Raw genomic sequence first — 19,884 nt, 5'->3', positions numbered from 1 at the left:
CATCTGGTGGCCTGTTAGATTAGGTAGCTACCATTAGCCTCTCTCAACTTCTGAGGCTATGCTTTGACCTACATTTTAACACAGCTCACTGGATGGATTATTTTAAGCCACATACAACTTCTCATTCTGATGAGCTGGGCTATGATGATAATCATCTCTCACATTTGTACCGTACATGGTAATTAACAAGGCATTTTCACATACGTTATTTCATTTTTATTCTTACACTTTACAGTAAGCAGAACGGGTATTATTTTTTTCCATTACACAGGGCGGGAAATCTGAAGCTCAGAGAAGTTATCTTAACCTGTGAAGATCAGAAAGCCAGGAAAGGAGGACTTTAGAACCAAAATTTAAATCTTTTGATTCCCAGCCCATGGGTCTTTCCACTGCAACATATTACCATACCCTCCTATGCTGTGTGCCACTGATGTGTGCACACTCACACAGTGAAGCCATGAACACGCCAGTCAGTAATGGTACACACCGGCATTCACACACACACATCCACACACACCTGTCTCAGGCGCCTCATGCCTAGACGTGGTCCTCTTCTCCCTGAGAGAGATGCATCCCACGAGGCCCTCCCCCAAAGACGGCCAGCCAGACACACATACTCCCTTCAGAACATACACCGGATGCTACTGACCCAGCATCCGTTGAGCAGATGTCTCAAGTTGGTGTTTGAGTTGAGGGGATGAACTTGCCGGATCTAGCCAGCCACTTGCCAGGGCCCCGGGGACAAGAAGCACGTACGGCCTTTGCCAACTGTCTGGCTGGCCTCCAGGGCCTGTCTCTGGTCATGCAATTCAGTGAAACGAATTGGCTTTTTGGGCAGGCAGAGCCCCGTTCTGGGCCGCCTGAGTACCAGGTCTGCAGAGCGACAGCCACAGCACCTCGTACAGCACACTGCACACATATGCACGTGCACACTCGCTCACACGCACACAGCCTGCCCAGGTCGGGCCTGCAGACAGGTGAGTGACAGGGTGTGCTGCTGGAGGATGGGCAGAGGCTGACTGTGTAAATGGCCATAATTACACGTAGTGGCACCAGGAATCACTACAGGTGCTCACAGTTCCACACAGCCCTCCAAAGCCCCCTGCTTTTTCTGATCTCAGTCACCTCTCAAAGCTCATCAGCCCTTTGTTTCAATTATGCAACAATATTCAACAAATATTCATTGACTGCCTAGTGGGTTTCCTATCACAATTATTGACGAAAGCCTCCCATCCCTCCCAAAAGGCCATGCTCCTGGAGAGCAGCTACCATCTCCTGTTGGTCCCCTCTGAGTCCCCCACAGCTCCCAGGTCCCTGCACACAGCAGGTGCTCCATAAATGCTAAGTGGTTGTAAATGGCCATGCCTGTGGGTTTTCCAAGGCTGTCGGCTATCCTCCACACCCAGGACACCCAGGACATGCTGGGGCCTCACTGCCTTCCGGAATGAGATTCCACTCAGCATACACCCAGCACGCTGCATCCCTGCCATGCTCTGTGGCCTCAGGGCCACCACCAGGCCAGGCCCAGAGGTGTACTCAGAAGCACTTATTGAGCACCTACTTGTACTGGATATAAAGATAAGCAAATAGGAAACTCAATTTAGAGAGAAAGACAACATGTAAATGAGTGTCTGGCACCGTGCTCAGGTCAGAATGGAGTGTGCCCACTCTCTGTCAGCAACCACCTCCACAGACACCCGGCCCACTCACATTCACTCCTTCAGCAGCCCACGCAGGCTCTGCACAGCCTACCACCTCCTCCTCACCCCACCAGGCACCCTTGCTTTATGGAGGGAAAGAATCCAGATAAAACTACTTCGCAGACATGTGACCTTTGCCAAGTTTCTTAACCTCTCTTAACCTCAATTCCTCATCTGTAAAATGGGATGATGACAGCTGGCACCTCTTGAGTTATTGTGAGGATTAAGTGAGTTAATTGCTGGGCAAAGGAAACTCCATTACATGCCCTTCCACACTGTGTAAATGTTAAGTGGGATGATTATAAGCAACATCCCTAATTGCCCTGTGGCTCTCTGCAGAGGCAGCTGCAGAGCGTGACCAGGTCCTGTGCCCAGTCCAGGTGCCAGAGAAGAAGGGCATCCCCCCTTCACCCCCCCATTTCCCAGTCATTCTGGGCCACCCACTGCATCTCAGTTCGCTGTCTGCCCTCTTCCCCTCCGCAGAGCTGAGCTCAGCTGTCCCCTCCCCTACCCCATGGGACTTGCCTCTTAGCAGGGATGGGCTCCATCCCCAGGAGGGTCACTTAGGACATGAGGGACTCAAGGAACCTCAGGCTCAGCTGTGGCCCCTCACCCAGGCCTCTGAAGGTAGCCACAGACCTGGCCATCAGGAGTTAGGTATCCTTGCCACTTGCCTCAGTTTCACTTCTCTTCAGTGGGTAAAGGGCGAAGAGACTTCAGGCCTGCCTGTGCCTGCAGACCCAGCGAGAAATAACCTTCCTTCCACATGCCAAGTTCTGAGCGGACTTTAAACCCACACCATTTACACTCCCATCTGCATGTTCTGTAATCTTCTCCCATGCCCTGGCAATCCTAAGGACTGCAGTGGGTCTACACAAATGTGCAGGTAGGTAGGTAGGTAGGTAAATGATTGATAGATAGATAGATAGATAGATAGACAGACAGCTAGTTAGCTATCCAAAGTAAATTATAAGACTAACTTACTACATGCCGAGTCCCTGTGCTAAGCACTGACACACACCATCTCATATAAACCTCTCACTTCCTGCTCAGAGGTCATACTGCTGGGTCACACAGCAGAGTCCAGGTTCAAACCCAGGTCTGTCTCCAGAGTCCAGCTGACCCCCACTCAAGACTGTATTGACTGCAAGGTTAAAAACTTGACATGTACTAACATCTACCTTAGAGAACCTGAAGCCGAAACTGTAGGTCCTGGTTAGCGCAGGGGTGGGCACTGTTGACATCACCATGTACTCTATACGTCCAAGCATCTAATTGGCTCCCCTGAGCTAAAAACGGATGCACCATTATTCTTAGCTGTGTTCCTGAAGAGGGAAGGGTACAGCTGCCTTTTCTGTAACTGTTTAAATGTACTAAGAGGGATGCTATTTAAACGACCCCTATAGTGACTATTATAAAGCAAAGAGCCTGCCCTAAGTGACGGCATGTGGGCATCTGAGTGCAATAAAGGCAGAATGTGCCCGAGGTAGGTAAGAGGACTGTGGGCCAGCTGAGAGCGGAGCTGGGGGCCACTCCACCCAAGATGCCCTTGGGCCTGCCTAGCAGAAGGTACCCAAGGGAAATCGGTGCTCACCGGGCCTGTGGGTTGGACCTAGGTGAGGAGACAGGGGCCCTGGCCACAGCGCTGACCCTAAATGGGCGCATGCACGCACACACACAGACACAAACACACAGCCACTTGCTGTTCCCCACACCACCCCCTGCAGTTTCTACCACCCCGCAGGCAAGCTATTGGGTAGGCATGGCTTACCCACGCTTGTATCTTCCTGTCCCCTTTCCTTCACTAGGTCCTCTAGGAATGTTAATTGAGTTCATTCAACAGACTTGTGGAGCCCTACTATGTGCTAGGTACCAGAAAAGGTACCTAAGTCTGAAGAAAGAAAGGGAGGAAGGTTGGAAGGAAGAGAAAGAAAGAGAAGCAATGCGTGCAGAGAAGAAGGCAGGGAGGAAGGGAGAGAGGGAAAGAGGGAGGGAAGAATGGTAAGAAGCAATGTGTCTTCACTGAAGAGTATGTATCTGGTGTGTGTACGTGTGCGCATGTGAGCCCACAGTCATGCATGCTGGCCTGTGTGTGTGAGTCATTGCTGTAGATGAAGTGCCCCCACCATCCACCCCAGGGCAAGATCACTGTTACACAGAGAAAAGCATTCTCTGACCACCCCAACTTTCAGTCTAAACACATGTACTTGAACCTGCAGCAAAAGAAACGTGGGTGGGACTATGGAGCACCACAGCTGGGAGGCACCGTTCGCTCTATCCCCCTTCACGCAGGAGGCAGCCGGAAAAGCACAGAAGCCCACTGTACAGGCTGCCTGGGTTCTAATCCCAGCACCAACACCTACCAGCTGTGTGATTTTAGGTAAGTGACCTAACCTCTCTGAGCATCCGTTTAAGTCTTTAACAGGATACAGTGATAAAAATAATAGCGCCTACTTTATGGAGCAATCGTAAGAATGAAATAAGAGAATGCAAGTACAGAGCTTACAAGAGCACCTGGCAGATAGTCAGCACTCAGTGCATCGTGAATGTTATGTTTCTGGGGCCAGAAAAAATTGGGGAGCAGCAAGATCAGGGGCCCAGCCAGGCGCTTGGATTCCTGTGGCCAGTCACTGGTTCACACTGGGGATCTGAGGAGGTCCTTCCAGCCCCAAGGCTTGGAATGCTCTTGGTCCTCTTTCCTGCTCCCTCTGCCCGTCTCGCTCCCCTCCACGCACGGCCTAGCACCCAACCTCCATGATTCCTTCTAAGCCAGAACCGAGGCTCCTGGCCTCTCTGCTGCTAACCTCCCATCCATCTCCCATAGGGCCAGCTCCCCTTCCTTCTGCTGTGGCCACATGTGCCCAGTTGATCCACCCTGGCCAGAGCACCTGGAGCTCAGGCCCCCAAAGCCTGCCTCCTCCAAGCTTCTCCAAGAAGCCCCTCCCTGCCCAGCATATGGATGGGGGAGGTTGCAGGGAGAAGGGATGCTGGGCAGGTGCTAAAAGGACACCACCTACACAGCCCTCTCTGAGCGTGCCCACCCGCAGCGCTGCTGCCTCAGCCCATCACCCGCAGCGCTGCGCCCTGCTGACCTGATTCTGGGTCCTGGGATTGCTCTCCTGTGGAACAGTTCTACTCACTCTCCTTTTCCTTTCTATCCTACCCACAAAATATTTCCTGAGCACCTATTCTGCGCTTGTCAAGCCCTGGGGTCAGCAGTAGGGCTGGGTATTATCCTCACCAGTACTTCTCAAATCCCCTAGAGGGCTGGTTACAAGGATTGCTGGGCCCCAACCCCAGAGCCTCTGATTCAGCAGGTCTGGGGCATTTGCATTTCTAACTTTCCCAGGTGTTGCTGGTGCTGTTGGTTTAGGAATCACATTTTTTATTATTATAAAAGTTTCAAATCGGAGGGTGGGGGTGAGTGGGAGGGCAGTGGATGGGGGGAGGGGGATTGTTACTTTGTGAGGGGTGAAAAGGATAACTATTGCATTGTTTTGTACACCTGAAACTAATAATAACAATAAATAAATGTTTCAAGTGTACATTATAATTTGACATCTGTATACATTGCCAAGTGATCACCCCCAAAAGTCTAGTTGCTATGTATCACCATGCAATTGACCCCCATGCCCCCTTTCGCCCACCCCCAACCCCTTTACCCTCTGATAACCGCCGATCTGTTTTCTGAGTTTATTTTTGTTTGTTCCGTTTTTTTGTTTTTAGATTCCACATGAGTGAAATCATACGGTATCTGTCTTTCTCTTTCTGACTTATTTCACTTAGTTTTATACCCCCATGTACCCCTACGTTCACTGCAGCTTTCAGCACAACAGCCATGATACAGAAACAACATAAGTGTCCATCAATGGATGATTGGATAGGGATCATATTCTGAGAACCACTAGTCCATCACAAACTGTAATTCAAGGCAAACTAAAGCAAGGGCTTTGATGAGAGGAGAGAAAATTAGGGAAAGGGCAGAGCAGGCCTAGGAAGCAGCACAAACAAAGGCCTGGCAGCTCCAGGAAGTACTGGAGTGAAAGGTGCATGGAGGCGGGGCAGGAGGGTGGCTGGAAGGGCACGTGGGGCCAGTTGGTGGCCACACCCCTTCCCTCTGGCTCCCCAAGCAGTTCCTTTGTGCCAGGTACCCCTGGCAACTCTGCCAAGCTCCTTGGACTCTAGCCCGAGCCCATCACCCCCCTCTGCAGGGACACGGCACCTCTGCCCCAGGCCTGGCTTTCACAGGCTGTTGTGGGTGACTGTCAGCGTCTCTACCCGCCCTCCCTGGGCGAGCTGCGGGAGCCAGCCCAGAGGTGCCAGGGAGATTTGCCAGGTGAGCAGGCATGTGTGTTGTGGGCGTGGATAGCCGGGGAGGAGCACCCGGCTTGCCCCAGCCCCTGTCTACCAGCTCACTCTATCTGCACCAGGATCTGGGGCTGGGTATGTGTTTGTTGCCGCTTGAGCCAGAGCAGTTACTATGGGTAGATAATAATAGCAATCGTAATCCCTTATAATTGGACCAGACTTTGCTATCTGCAGGGCGCTTCCATGCCCATGACCTCATCTGACTTCCACAACCACCCTGTAGAACAGGCACAGCTAGAATTACTATCCCCGTTTCACAGCTGAGCAAACGCAAGCCCAGATGGCCTGAAGTCACATCTCCTGTATGTGGCATACTCGGGCCTGGGACCTGGGACTTCTAGCTCTTTGTTCAGTCCCCTTTCTCTATTCTGAACTGTCATAAATGAGCGCCCGATCTGCTGCTCTCCACAGGAGGGGCCAGCAGCTCTGCTCCCCAGGGCAGCACAGTCCAGTAACAGGAGGAGTCTGGCCTGGCTGTGCCCACCTTCCCCACCTGTGGGAGGCAGCCGACCACCAAGTACATGGACACAAAACTGTATAAGCACCAGCTAGGACACTGGACCGGGGAAAGAGGGTCAGGGTTGCCTAATCCAATAGAGGAGCAAAGCCAGGGTCAAGAAGGAGAAGGAATTGTCTGTGGCCACAGCTGCCACTAGAGAACACAGGTGGACATAGATGGTCCCAACTCTATGGTGGCACAGGTGGCCATAGCTGGTCCTGACTCTACAGGGGCTGGCTCTAGATATGCTGCTGCCTGATTCCTGGGCAGGAGTAGCCCAGAAGACCCGTGGGATAACCTGGACTACCTGTTGTTGTTTGTTTTTCATGGGGTCCGAAAGATAAAAAAGGCCAGTAGCCCCTAGGAGCCCTACCCAGCGGGCCGCAGCATGTACTTTCTCGCTCACTTGCTGGGTGTACACCTGTCCATGACACTCAGCAGGATTCCGGGCTGGGAAGGCAGGTGTCTGGGCTTCGTGCACATGTGCATGTGTGTGCGTGCATGAGTGAGTGCATGTGTGTGCGCATGTGCACATGCGTGTCCATAACAGGACCCACATAGGCGGGGCGGTCAGAAAGGCTCTGATCCAGGAGGAGAGACCAGGCTCCCATCTGGACCCACCACTGAGTCACTGGGATCAGCTTCCTCATCTGTAAACCAGGGCCATCTGTCCTTGCCCCACTTGTTTCAAGGGTTGTCCCCAAAGACCAAATGGATAGAAACCACCCAGGAAATAGAAACTCTCTAAGAATGAGCGAGCTCAGGAAGGAGCTGAGCACGTGTGAGGGAGGGCGAGTGGGGAGCAGGTGTGGGAGCTGACCCTGACCCTGATGGCTGGCCAGCAGAGCTGACACCGATCAGGGTGCTCAGGGCCCCACACTTGGTACCAGGTGTCCACTCTTGTTCCAGAAAACTAAACTGTACCCCATGAAACCCCCTGCTACCACCAAGCATCACACCACCCCTCACCCCTGCTCAGGGAAAGGGGAACAGGCAGAGGAAACTGTGGAGACCAGGGCATGACAGACAGGACACCACAGGTAGGCCCATAGCTGGCACAGTTTCCCGGGAAGGGTGGCCGCAGGGTTTACTATCCTGCTGACAGGGGGAAACAGAGCCCAAGTGCTGAGGGTTCGAGGTGGCTTTGCACAGAGGCGGACACAACTTGGTGAGGTCCCACGGCAGCCTGTCAGGACCTAGCAGAGACTCTCCACCCATCCGCTATGATCTCCTCTAACTGGTTTAGACTGATCCTGGATCTCAGCAGAAGGGTGAAGAGGTCACCTCTCATGGGGCTCTGAAAATAAGGAAGTCACTAGCTCCACGAGCAGAAGTGACACTTGCTCAGCAGCTGGGGTGGAGGTGGAGGACGGGAAATCGCCGTCTCCACGATCACTGATGTCACCCTGAGCACACAGCACACCACAGTCCTGTGCCTGACCATCTGTGCAGGAGGGGAAGCCCTCACGCAGCTCATGTCTACCAAGCCCCCCTGAACTTGGCTTTGGCCTCCCAGAAGCTACTGAACACCCTGGGGAACACAGAGGCAGCTACAACAGGTAAAGTGACTCACCTGAGGACACCGCTAGTAAGAGGTCAATCCAAAAAGGAACCTAGGTCTGGGGACTGCAAGGCCAACCCAACAACTGCACAGACCTAGGGTCTGAAACTCTGCTCCAACACCCCCAGGGGGTGGCGGTGGGGGGGAGTTTGGGTCCTGGAGCCTGACTACCTGGCTCAAATTCCTGCGAGGATCTGAGTTCTCCAAGCCTCAGTTTCCTCATTGCCAAAATGGGGCTATTTGTGCTCCCCATGCTCCGTGTGAGGACTGAGCAGCAGGGTCCAGCACTCAGCACATCGGAGCTGTCATGGCTTGGGGATGGCCCTCCCCATCCCTGGGCTCCCTAGAAGGTTCCCAGCAGAGCCAGCTGCTCACCTTGCGGTCCTCCTCCCGCTCTGGAGCGGAGCTGCTGGTGTCCCCGGGGCCGCTGGAGGGCATTGCGGGCAGCTGGGTGGTGGGAGGCAGGCTGGGGCTGCACGGGGCTGAGGGGCTGCTTGGCTTTGGGGAAGGAATTATCGTGGTCTTTGTAAGCAAGAGTTAAAACTTAGACATAGATCCGGGTGCTGAGTGGAAAGTCCGGTGAAACTCTGCCTCAGGCTGCCTGTGGGTTTGGGCTTCTGATGGCTCCACCTGTGAGGGAAGAGAAGAGGGGTCAGCAGGGCAGGGCACCCCCAATCCAGGCCCCACCTGATCCCCCAGCCTTCCCCTGGGCTAGTTCCTCAGCCCCAGGTCCTGCTGGCCTGTTTCCCCGACCTCTGCTCTCTTCCCAGCCTCACCAGCAGCTCAGGCCCTCTGAGCACTCCAGAGAGTGTGGGAAACCGAGGCAGGCTCAGCCGCACGGCACAGCCTGGCTTCCCTCAGGGCCACCTCCTGCCTCTGAGGCTTCCACGTTGCTGTGGCACAGTGGGCGCCACTTCTGGGACTTCCAGCTGCCTCCCGCCTCGCCTCCTCCCTTCTCTTCATTCACGGCTGTTCTTTCCTTTGAAAGCTTCCCGCACCCTCCCTCCCACCCCAACCACCCCTGGGAAACCCCAGCAGTCCCAGCCCAGCTACATTTTCCTTCTAATCTGTACTCCCCACATGCCCCCACCCCCACACCGCTCCCCCCCAAAGTGGAGGAAGTGATCGGCTGTCACAGGATGTAGTGAAATGAATGTCACCTCACTTTAGGACCAGCGCCTGGGCCCAGAGAAAGCTGAGGTTAAACTCAGGCTGCGGCCAGGCTGAAGGCCTAGGTTTGTAGTGCTGTCAGGAGAGGACACCCCGGTGGGAGAGGCCACAGCCATGGCCACGCAAGGGAGGATGGGAGGCCCCTGTCTCGCCCACCCCATGAACCGGCCCCATTCGCCTTCAAAAACTGGTAGGCTTGAGGGGGCCCTCCAAACCCACACAGCTGAAGTTTAGGGGATTTTCATCCTCCCTGCCTCAGGTGTGGGCCTCAAGCCAGTGAAATAACACAGCCCTTGCCATAGGCCTCAGCTGGGGGTTGGGGTGCCTCAGCTTCAACCCTTTTCACTCAGAGACCGAGTTCTCCTGCACCCCGCCCCCCAGAAGGAGACTCGGGCCAAGCCCCTGCCTCCAGGGCGCCAGCCAGGGCTGGGAGGGGATTGGCAGGAGGAGGAAAGTGGGAGGCAGGCTGGATCTGGGCCCACCCACACCCTTCCCCTTCCAGTTCCTGGTTCTGCTTCCCCCGGCTGCCCCTCCCTCTAGGGCTTCTTCTCTCATCCTTCTCCAGCCAGGCTCCCTGGAAAACCAGGAAGTGGAGAAAGCACAGACTTGGGTCTCCCAGGGGAACAGCCTCCTCCCCAGGGATGGGCGCTGGGCTGGGAGGCAGGTGCCCAGTCCCGGCTCTGCTCCAGGTGCAGACGGGTAAGCTGGAGCTGGGAGTAACCTCCTTAGGACCAGGAGCAGCCCTGTCATTTAAAACCCAGATAGGCTGCAGGTGCTCCATGCCCCACAGGCGAGCCCTAAGGAAACCCCAGGTGTGCTGCACAGGACTATGCTTAGAACCACATTAGGCTCAATGAATGTCTGCTGCTTAATATAAGCAGGTGAGATGGCGATAGAGACAATAGTGCCACGTGTCAGACACTGTACTAAGCACATGACAGTCGTTCCTCCTGTGGGCAGCTTCTAGTATCCTTACTGTCCCTAGTTTACAGTTGTATCTAAGGCTCAGAAAGGTTAGGATTTGTCCACATTGCAATGTCAAATCAGAGGCTTGCCCCCAGATCTCTCTGACTCTAAAGCTCTGAGGGAGTCTCCCCAAAGCTCTGTCCCCCAACTTACACCACTCCACAGAAACAACTCAAGAGCCCACTAGAGAACTGGTTCAACCCAGAACTCCACAAGGCTTCCATCCATTATCAGTCAGCAATTCCCCCTCAAACCCACTCCCTGTTTTTAGCACAAACATCCCCAAGAACCCCCACATCAACACCTTCTAAAGGACATGGAAGCTAAGAGAGGCAGAGTCTGGTTAGAAAGAACACTGAACCCAGAGCCAACAGTAGGTTCTAGTCTTGATTGGGGCTTCTCTGGACCTCAGTTTCCTCAGCCATTAAATGGGAGAGTTGGACTTGATGATCTAGCTACAAGACATCTTCTACCTTGGTCCTGCCGAGCTGTTGGAGGCCCCCAAGAGCAAACAGGAAGAGCAGACAAGGCTGGGACGTCTTCAGGAGCCCCCAAGAGCCCCAGATGGAATCTGTGGAGACACAGGCACAAAGTAAGAGGCCAATAATGCTGCCTAGAAACATCCAGGGGACTTCTGTGAGAAAAAACAAACGAACACTTTCAGAGGACCTCTCGTTGCCAGTGAGAAAAAGAAGGAAGCAGGAGGGAGAAGCAGAACATTACAAGGCATTGACCCTGACAGCAGACACCCCAGAAAGGAAAGGAAGTGTTCTTTCCTCCTCCGCTCCCTCCAGATAACTCCTGATATCTGAGCTGCATACACTGTCCTCATAGCAAATGCAGCTGGCGTGGGCCAGTCTTTAAGTTCCTTTGTGTTACTCACTGGAAAAGACCTGTCAGTCAGTGTCCCTCCAAATCACCCAGCATCATCTAAAACCATGCAGCATATGGCCAGGCAGGCCATGCGCTGCACAACTCCAGGGGCCACTGTGATGGCCAAGGTCCAGGCCTCGACACAACGCTTGCCGCTTGCCCTTAAAAGCTGCCTTCTCTCAAGCAGCTCTGCCAAGGGGCGTGTCCTGCTCCCAGGCCCACAGTCCCAACACAGAGACATGTGTCCACCATGACAGTTCTTGGCCCACCACCGCCCTGCTGCTCCTGGCACTGAAGCCTCCTCCGCACCCATGCCAAAGGCTGTACCACAGAAACCACCACCAAAGAAAGCTCCTTGCCAAGACCCAACCACCATGACAGACAGCTTTGATTTCCTCCTTTATATTTCTAATGTCCACAATCGCCGTGAATAATGTTTATAACAACTTTACAAAAAAATTTTTAAGGAATCCCATCACGAAAATGTTTTGGTAGCACAGTGGACATGGTCACCATCATCACTATGTCAGTGACAAAACTGTTGTGGAAAAAGAATTGGGATTTTGAATATATGGATCAATTTCACTACCTTCTCAAGCCAACTCAGTACAAAGATTTAAAAACAAACAAAGTCATAGATGGGGCTGAACAGAGAGGAGATACCAGCAACAAAATGTGTGACAGCCAAATTTCAGAAAGTACATGAAAACGAATTTATAACAGAGTCCCTAAAAGACACTTGACATGATAGTACCAGGTGTCCTGGGACCAAGGGTAAAGAGGACATGTGTCAAAAGGACAGAATGAAAGAACTAAAACCCCTAGATTCACCTCCCCCAGAAGTCTGAAGGTTTATTCTATGGAGAGCACAAGGGTCTTTGCGCAAAGAATCAGCTAGCACAGTTGAGAGCAAAGGTAATATACCAAAGCCAAGATAAAGGTTATTATAAATGTGACATTGTGTTCTGCCAGCTATCCCCATGCTGGGCTCCTAGAACACTGGCAGCCAGACCCTTATCTTCTTCTGTGGAGAATCTAATCAGTCCAAGAGGAAAGGCCTAACGATACAGATACTGACACCAGAACCCAAATGGCGTCCAAATGGCTTATTTAGTATCTGTAAGTCAACAAGCTCCACCATCATGCTCATATCTTCCGATCAGCTTTTTAGTCCCCTGTTCTTAATCTTGAAAGGACAACCAAGGACCACTAGTTATCTGAAAGAAGCCTCTAACTTGGAAGATAGAGACCAGAACAAATAAACCAGAACCAAACCAAACCAAAACACAACTTAAAGGCAACAGAATTTATGCACAGAGAAGATAGTACATTCATGAAACAAGAATGTGATGCTATTAAAAAAGAACATTCAGAGAATAAAAAAGAATGTCTAGAAGTAAAAATTATGCTAGCAGAAATGCAAAAATCTACAGAAGGGATATATTAAAAAGAAAAAATAGAGGGGTGACCAGTTAGCTCAGTTGGTTAGAGCATCATGCTGATAATACCAGGGTTACTGGTTTGATCCCCGCATGGGCCACTGTGAGCTGTGCCCTCCCGAAAAGAGTCAACTATGCCATTGTGGCATGAAAGCAATGTGTAACCAATGACCATGGCTGTTCCCCAATAAAATTTTTTAAAAAGAAAGAAAAGAAAATAGGAGAGGATGAAAAAGAAAATGGTCCAGAAGTTTCCATATCTGAAAAATAGGCAGTACAGAAAGAAAGAAAAAAAAAACAGAGGGGAGAAAATTACCAATAAAATAATTCAAGAGAATTTCACAGAATTGAAAAACATGAGGTGCCTGATTGAAAAGGCCCACTGACTGTCCCGCACAATGGATGAAAACAGACCCACACCAAAGCACATCCTTGTGAAATTTCAGAACACTGGGACACAGAGAAGATCCTACAAATTTCTAGAGAGGGAGAAAAAAATGACACATAAAGGTTCAGGAATCAGAATGGCTTCAGACTGCTCAATGTTAATATTAAAAGCAAGAAGACAAAAGACCAATACCCTTGAAATTCTCCAATTAGAATTCTTTACCAAGCCTAATTATAATTTAAGTGTGAGAGTAGAATAGATTTTCAGACACTCCTTTCTCATGAAGCATGGGAAGGTGTCCTCTAAGACACAGGAGAAAAGGGAAGGAACTCTCCAGAATTAGAATGAAAAGAGGCCAGATGAAGCCAGACAGGAACACTGTTCAGATCTAAGCCGTGTGGCTGAAACTCAGGTATGCCGAATGCTGTCATCACCATGCCCTCTACCATGGAACCACCTTTTTAATCTGAAAAACCACAGGTGTTCACTCACTGTACTCTGCTGTCTGAACTCAGGAACTGAATGGATTTGGATATTGACAGGTATCTGTCCTGGGTGATGTGTTCCAAATGGGGGAGTAAACCAAGCAAGATGAAGACATGAGATCTAGAAAACAGGAACTCCAACCAGAAGAGAAGCGAAGGGAACGCCAAGGAAGTCACAGAATGGCAGCTACAGTGTGCCACGTACAGAGAGCGAGAGAATGGACACCTCAAAAATGGAACTGAAACATATAGTACTTGACATGACTGCCCTAGTGGAAAGCCATACTGACAGCTATTAGAAGGTGTAGCAGGAATTAGCAAAAGGTACAAAGATATTATAATAAGGCAGATGGAAACACAAAGTAATTATTAACTTTAGGGAAAACGAAAGGAAACTATTGTAGTACACTATAAGACTCAGCTGTGGATAATAGTTGCAGTAGTTAATTTAACAAATATGTGTATATATACACATGTATGTATGTATATACACATATATATGTAGTATACATATATACTACATAGTATATTAATTTCCCATTTGCTGTTCTTACAAATTACCATAACATTAATTGCATAAAACAACACAAATTTGTCATCTTGCAGTTCTGGAAGTCAGAAGTCCACAATGGCGCTACTCACAGGGTTAAAATCAAGGTGTTGGTAGGTCTGCATTCTTTTCTGGAGGTTCTGGGGAGAATCCATTGTCTTGACTCTTTCAGCTTCTGGAAGCTGCTCACACTCCTTGGCTCATGGCCACCTTCCATCCCGAAAGCCAGCAATGGCCAGTCTTTCTCCCATTGACTTACTCTCTGCTTCCCTCACATCTCCTTCTCTGACTCTCCTGCCTGTCCTTCACTTCTAAGGATCCTTGTGATGACACTGGGCCCACCCAGATCATCCAGGATCATCTCCCAACTCAAGATCCTTAACTTAATCACACATGCAAAGTCCCTTTTGTCACATAAGGTAACATATCCACAGGTTCAGGGGATTAGAATGTGGCTCTCTTTGGGGGGGGGGCGGAAATTATAATGTCAACGACATACATACATATACATATGTTAATATATGCATAAAACATTTTTGAAAGAACGCTGGTAGAGTACTATGAATAGTATGCCTACAAGAACTATTTAGGGGAATGGCTGGAGAGCAGAAAGTCTGGCCATGTAAGAGAGCTAAATTCTTATTTACTAAATAGGAAATGGAAGGAAAATGTCTAAAATGGAAAAACAACGTCAAAAAATATGCAAATAAAGACTCAGAAATATGAGTGTAAAATTGCTAGAAAAAAATAGCTGAAAATGGTTGCCCCTGAGAAGAGGAAGAGGGTGGGAGCAGGCAAGGAACAACTGCAATTGGTGAAGACATATTAATACTGTTTGACTTCTTAAATTACATGCATGTACTACGGTGAGGAAACAAAAAATAATTTTTAAAAAGGGAGAGAATGGGGATGAGCATGAGGGCTTACACCCAAATGCAACCGTTGGTTGGGTTTGGCCTCCATCCTCCTTGTAAGAGTGCAGCCAAGGCCCTTCCACCTCTGTTGCTTTACAAAACCATCACATCCCACAGAATAACCATTATCAGCTCCTCACACCCACATAGAGTTCCGTCACCAGCTATAAAAGTGGTACCTCCCCCCACTCCACCCCTCACGAGTCGTCAATTCTCACAATACGTCATTTCCACCAAATCCAGCCCATTCACAGCCTGAGGCACCTTCCTCACAGCCCTCCCAAACTGCACCTGTGCCTGCCGTTGCCGCCTACATCCCTAACCATGATCCTGGCTCACGCATTAGCCCAACTCACACCAAAGGCCCACAGTCCAACCACTTCCTGGAGCCTCCAGACCGTCCCAGCGGTGTCAGCTCCCACCCTCTTCACCACACTGTCCCTAGCACCATTCCCACCTTCCTGACCAACGCTAACACCATCAGCATCCCCTGAGCTGATCACCCCAAGTCTCACCTCCAAGCTTGCTCCAATCAGCACCAACTAGATTGTCACCGCACAGTCTTGCCTCAGCAAGGGCCTGCAGAGAATTATCCTTTCCCAGAAACAAAACCATACTTGCCCACAAACCTGAATCCTTGCTCCATCAAAAACAGTCCTAACGTTATTACCATTGAGAGCCATTTCTGCTCCATCACAAGCCCTCTACCTGAATTGCTGAATAGCACAGGTCCTTCTTCTTCCCTCTCTCTGAAGACTCCTTTTCTCATAGTGGACTTGGCTTGGTTAAGTCTATTTAGTTACCTTCCCCTCGTTCCCAGGGTGGGTTTGGTTGTTTGTGCTGATCGCACCCTGCACCCTAGTCACCGGGTGAGCATGTGACCGGGCAGGGCCAATCAGAGGCCTCCCAGGTACATTTGGGTGCAATGGAAAGATGCTAATACCCGTAGGATGTGAGTCAGGAGCTGCTAGCGCCGCTGGGCCGAGAGCGCCTGAGAACAAAGGGATGAAGATAGAGGGATGGAACACTCAAGTCATTTTCTGGGCCCCTGAATCCAGCTGCACCTAGAGGCCAGGCATTTGTGAATCTCCAGTGAGTGAGTCTGTGCCTTGCGGCTGGCCTGACTCATATGCTAATCTCAGCCTCCTCCCCGGGAGGCTGACTATGTGGGTTCACATCCCAGCCTTACTACTTATCAGCTGTGTGACCTGAGGCAAAACTGGGCCTCAGTTTTCTCAGATGTAAAACGGGGAAATAATAACAGCCACTTCATAGGGCTGTTGTAAGAATTAAAATGAAAGGCATTGAAAATGCTTAGACGAGTGCCTGGCACAAACACACTCCGTACGTTTTAACAATTAGTAGTTCTGACTAATCCAGCCCACAGTTTTCTCTCCTTCCGTGAAGTCCCTGGAGTGCCCGTGAGTGCACATCATCCCAACAGGAGGTCGTCTTTAGTAAGCTACTGTGACGTGACAGGCCTATGAATAGAGCTTTACAATTCCAACATCTTGTTCACCCCCACGCCTCACTCCAACCCTTTGAAGTGGGTACTATTTTTTATTCCCATTTTCCAGATGAGAAAAATGAAGTCGAGAGAGGTTAACCAAGCTGCCCAAGGTCGTCCAGTTAGTAAGTGGTGGAGCCAGACACAAACCCAGGTCTGTTCCTCCCTGGAGCCCCCGGTTTTCCACTCCATCATGATCTCTTACAATCAGCACATGACTGTTGCAGCCATATTAACTTTGGTCACGAACTGGTCAGAAAACACAGTTTCTAGTTAGTCTCCCTTTCCTGGTGAGGCCTGTCTGCCATGGGGTCGAGGTGGGGCTAGGCACACAACCTTCTGACTGGGGACCTGCCCAATGTGGGAGTCATTCATTCATTCATTCATTCATTCAGCTCTTTACTGAGCACCTACTATGTGCCAGACACTGCACTGAGGGACATGTGTTGTTTCCTTTCATCCTCATAACAATCCTATGAAGTCTATGAAGTCGGTTTTATAAAGGAGAAACAGAGGCTTCGAGAGGTTTATTACCTTCCCAAGAAAGCCCAAGGGCAAGATGACGAACCCAGGTCTGTCTAACTCACTTGGCAACACTCTGTTACAGGTAAGCAGGCTAAGCACAGACCCCAGATCAGCTATCTGTGCCCCTGATGTGACACCAGCCCCTAGATTACAGACTCATGCCTGAATTTTCTATTTGAGCTTGGGAGGAGGTGCAAATGAGCCCTGTGGGTGACAGAAGGCAGAGGAGTATCTTGCGCCCCACGTCACTTAGTCATCTTTCAGGGTGGTGAGAAGTTCCAGGCCAGCAAAGCGGAGGGGAGATATCAGGGCCCCCTAGACAGAGATGTCTATCTGCCACAGCCTCTCTCGGTCACAAGACTGGGGCTGGCTGAGGAGGAGGAAGAGGTCCCAGCGCCACTTTCTGTTGGCTCATTCTCTCACCATGCATGAGATGCACATCATCATACCATTACTCTGACTTTCAGAAACATCCCTCCCACCCAAAGCACCAGCTGCCTGTGGAACACCCAAAGACAGTGGTGACAGGCCAACCATCCTGCCATTCTGTTCCTCACTTCAAAGCCCATCTGCCTGGCTCTGGAGGCACAGCAAGACAACTTGTGGCTCTTCCACCACCGTCCAGGCCAGGGCACCGCCAATGTCAGCATTTACGATCACACCAAACCTGCTGCCACGATGGTGGCCACGCTGGCAGAGATGAGTTGAATCAGACTCATACTAATGGTTACCATGACACAGCCCCCAAAGCAGGGAGGGGGGCAAAAAAAAAGGTTGATGCCCAAAATAGACACCGGAAAGGAGCTGAAGATGTTCTTCTTAAGAGCCAAAATGAGCCAATATAGGCCTCCATGAAGGAGCGTGCGTTTCTGAGAGCGGCGAGTCAGGACAGGCCCTGTCGTGTGTGCTGTGGCAGTCAGATGGGCTTCCCACATCTTAGGGGTCAGGGGCACAGGACGGCCAGGCTGACAGTCCAGGTGAGAATCAGCCACGTGGGCCTGGGCGAGGCTTGCTATCTGGGGCACCATGAGCATGGTTCTGAGTCTGTCCTTCCTCAGAGGTGGCCCATGGTCCACACCTGTGTGTTTCTAATGCTTTTCCAGCATTCTCTAAAGAATGGGCCACACCTGCCAGCTCCAGAGCCTCTTCACTTACTCTCCCCTTGACCCCTGCATCTGGTCCCCACCCCATCCCATATCTCTGAACTGTCTAGGGGTGCTGACTGTGGTAATCCTCAAAGGGGACACCACAGTGGTTCCACCGGAAGATAAGCATCCACCTGGCTTTTTTGGACCTCTTATGCCATTGAGCCAACAGACAAAAAAAGGAGTTACTCCACTGGCTGTCTCCTAGTTCCCAACGAGAAATTGGGTTGCCAGTACATACTAGAGGCAAGGAAGACTGCCTGGAACCCACGGGATTCTCTCAGGTACCTCTTAGAACTTCCACGCCCCAAATAGTAAGGGTTAATAAAAAACTACCGCAACCAAAAAAAAACGCAGGACAACCGAGGATTCAGATCCTTTGAGCATCAAGGTTTGGGTCCCTCCACCAGCACAAAAAGCCTGGCCTGCCAAGGTTCCAGCTGAGTACAGAGGAAGTATAGGATGGCTAATGGGAGAAGGAAGCCGATACCAAATGCGGCCTTGCGAACAAAAATAGAAATGAGAACTGTAGTAGTTTTGCATATTTTCTATTTACTTGATATATATGTGTGTTTATGTGTACATGGTAGCCATTTTCTTTTTCCTCCTTCTTCCCATTATTTTATATACAAGTTGTTGGACGTTTATAATTGAGTCTTTAGGGAACAGAATATGTGATAGGACTGTGACTGAATTTGAGAAATCATTCATGTAGACAAGTGATTCATCCAAAGATTGTTGGGACTCCTCATTTGGGGAAAAGTAAGTACAAAAAAAAAAAAAAGTATCCTTCCGTAGGAAGGAAAGCTGCGTCTTGAGCTTTTGTTGTTGGAGGAGAGCTCCAATGTGTGCAAAGGGTGCAAATGGAAGCAGTGGGGCCAAAGCAGGAGGCTGTGCCAGTTCACTGATTCGCCCTTCACTGCCTGCTCTGTGAAAACGGAGCTAGGCCCTTTACGTCATGCTCCTTTGCCAGCTGGCACACGAAGCTGTCAGTAGAGGACAGCAGAGGCACCTTGAAGGAGGAGGAGGTGTCTTTCCTAGTCCCATTGTGCTCACTCGGAGAGTTCCCGCCCTGCAGACAACTTCTCCAGCAGCCAGGTCCTGCTGCCCCTGTGGCGTCCCCAGTGCCCGGTCCTGTCCTGTCACAGCTTCTCCAGCGCCTGGCTCTCCCAGTGCATGACAGTCAGCAAAAGCCAGCAGTTTCACCCAACACTCCCTTTGGGTAGTTGAGGGGCAGTGTGCCTCCAGCAAGACACTTCCTCGTGAACGACTCTCCTTGGGACCCAAAAGGGTGGACTTCCAGTGAGTTCCAGAGGGCGGGTTTCCAGCAAGTTCTGCCAACATGGCACCACAGTGACTTCTCTGTCATTCGGGGAGCCATGGCTGTGCCCTCTCCATCAAGATCAGTATCTCAGCCCTGGGGGAACCTCTTCTTTGGGCGCGCCATGGCAACCCTTGGCGTAGTGGTTGTTCTCGTATATGCTATTTCTATAGTCTTTGCAGTTCTTTTTATTTCTTACTAGCCAATCTCTCATTACGCCAACCGCCTGTTATAGTTAATAAGTCTTTTTATTAAACCTTTCCTGTTCAGATCACTATGTGGTTTCTGTCCCCTGAATGGACCCTGACTGAGACAGTCACCTGCAGCTTCAAAGAACCTTTTTCCATCCTTAAGGTCCTTGAGCTCAATTCAGCATCCTCGCCAGCTAATCATTGCCTGCTTCAAGCACTCACTCAGCAATCATTTATCGAGTGCCACAGCCAAGCCGGGCACTGGGGTGAACAAGAGACCGC

At 50.7% G+C, this 19,884-nt stretch overlaps 1 protein-coding gene across 8 annotated transcripts in view; it reads right to left on the bottom strand.

Moving 5' to 3' along the window:
* DNMT3A (DNA methyltransferase 3 alpha) overlaps positions 1-19,884 on the bottom strand; it is a 103,513-nt gene that overhangs the window by 67,958 nt on the left and 15,671 nt on the right. For 3 of the 8 annotated variants that reach the window (XM_019646064.1, XM_019645980.1, XM_019645671.1), the window contains exon 2: positions 8,504-8,758. In XM_019646064.1, coding sequence (XP_019501609.1) covers positions 8,504-8,566 — 63 coding nt within the window. In that variant the 5' untranslated portion in view covers positions 8,567-8,758. Of the gene's footprint in view, positions 1-8,503; positions 8,759-8,904; positions 8,926-10,737; positions 10,836-14,091; positions 14,459-19,884 lie in introns of those variants that run through there. The other 5 variants (XM_019645905.1, XM_019645746.1, XM_019645824.1 and 2 more) reach the window with 4 other exon arrangements.

Source organism: Hipposideros armiger, unplaced genomic scaffold, assembly GCF_001890085.2.
Source record: "Hipposideros armiger isolate ML-2016 unplaced genomic scaffold, ASM189008v1 scaffold_0, whole genome shotgun sequence".
In the NCBI taxonomy this organism is placed as follows: domain Eukaryota; kingdom Metazoa; phylum Chordata; class Mammalia; order Chiroptera; family Hipposideridae; genus Hipposideros; species Hipposideros armiger.
Note: the sequence above shows the minus strand (reverse complement) of the source record. Positions and strands in the feature narration are given on the sequence as shown.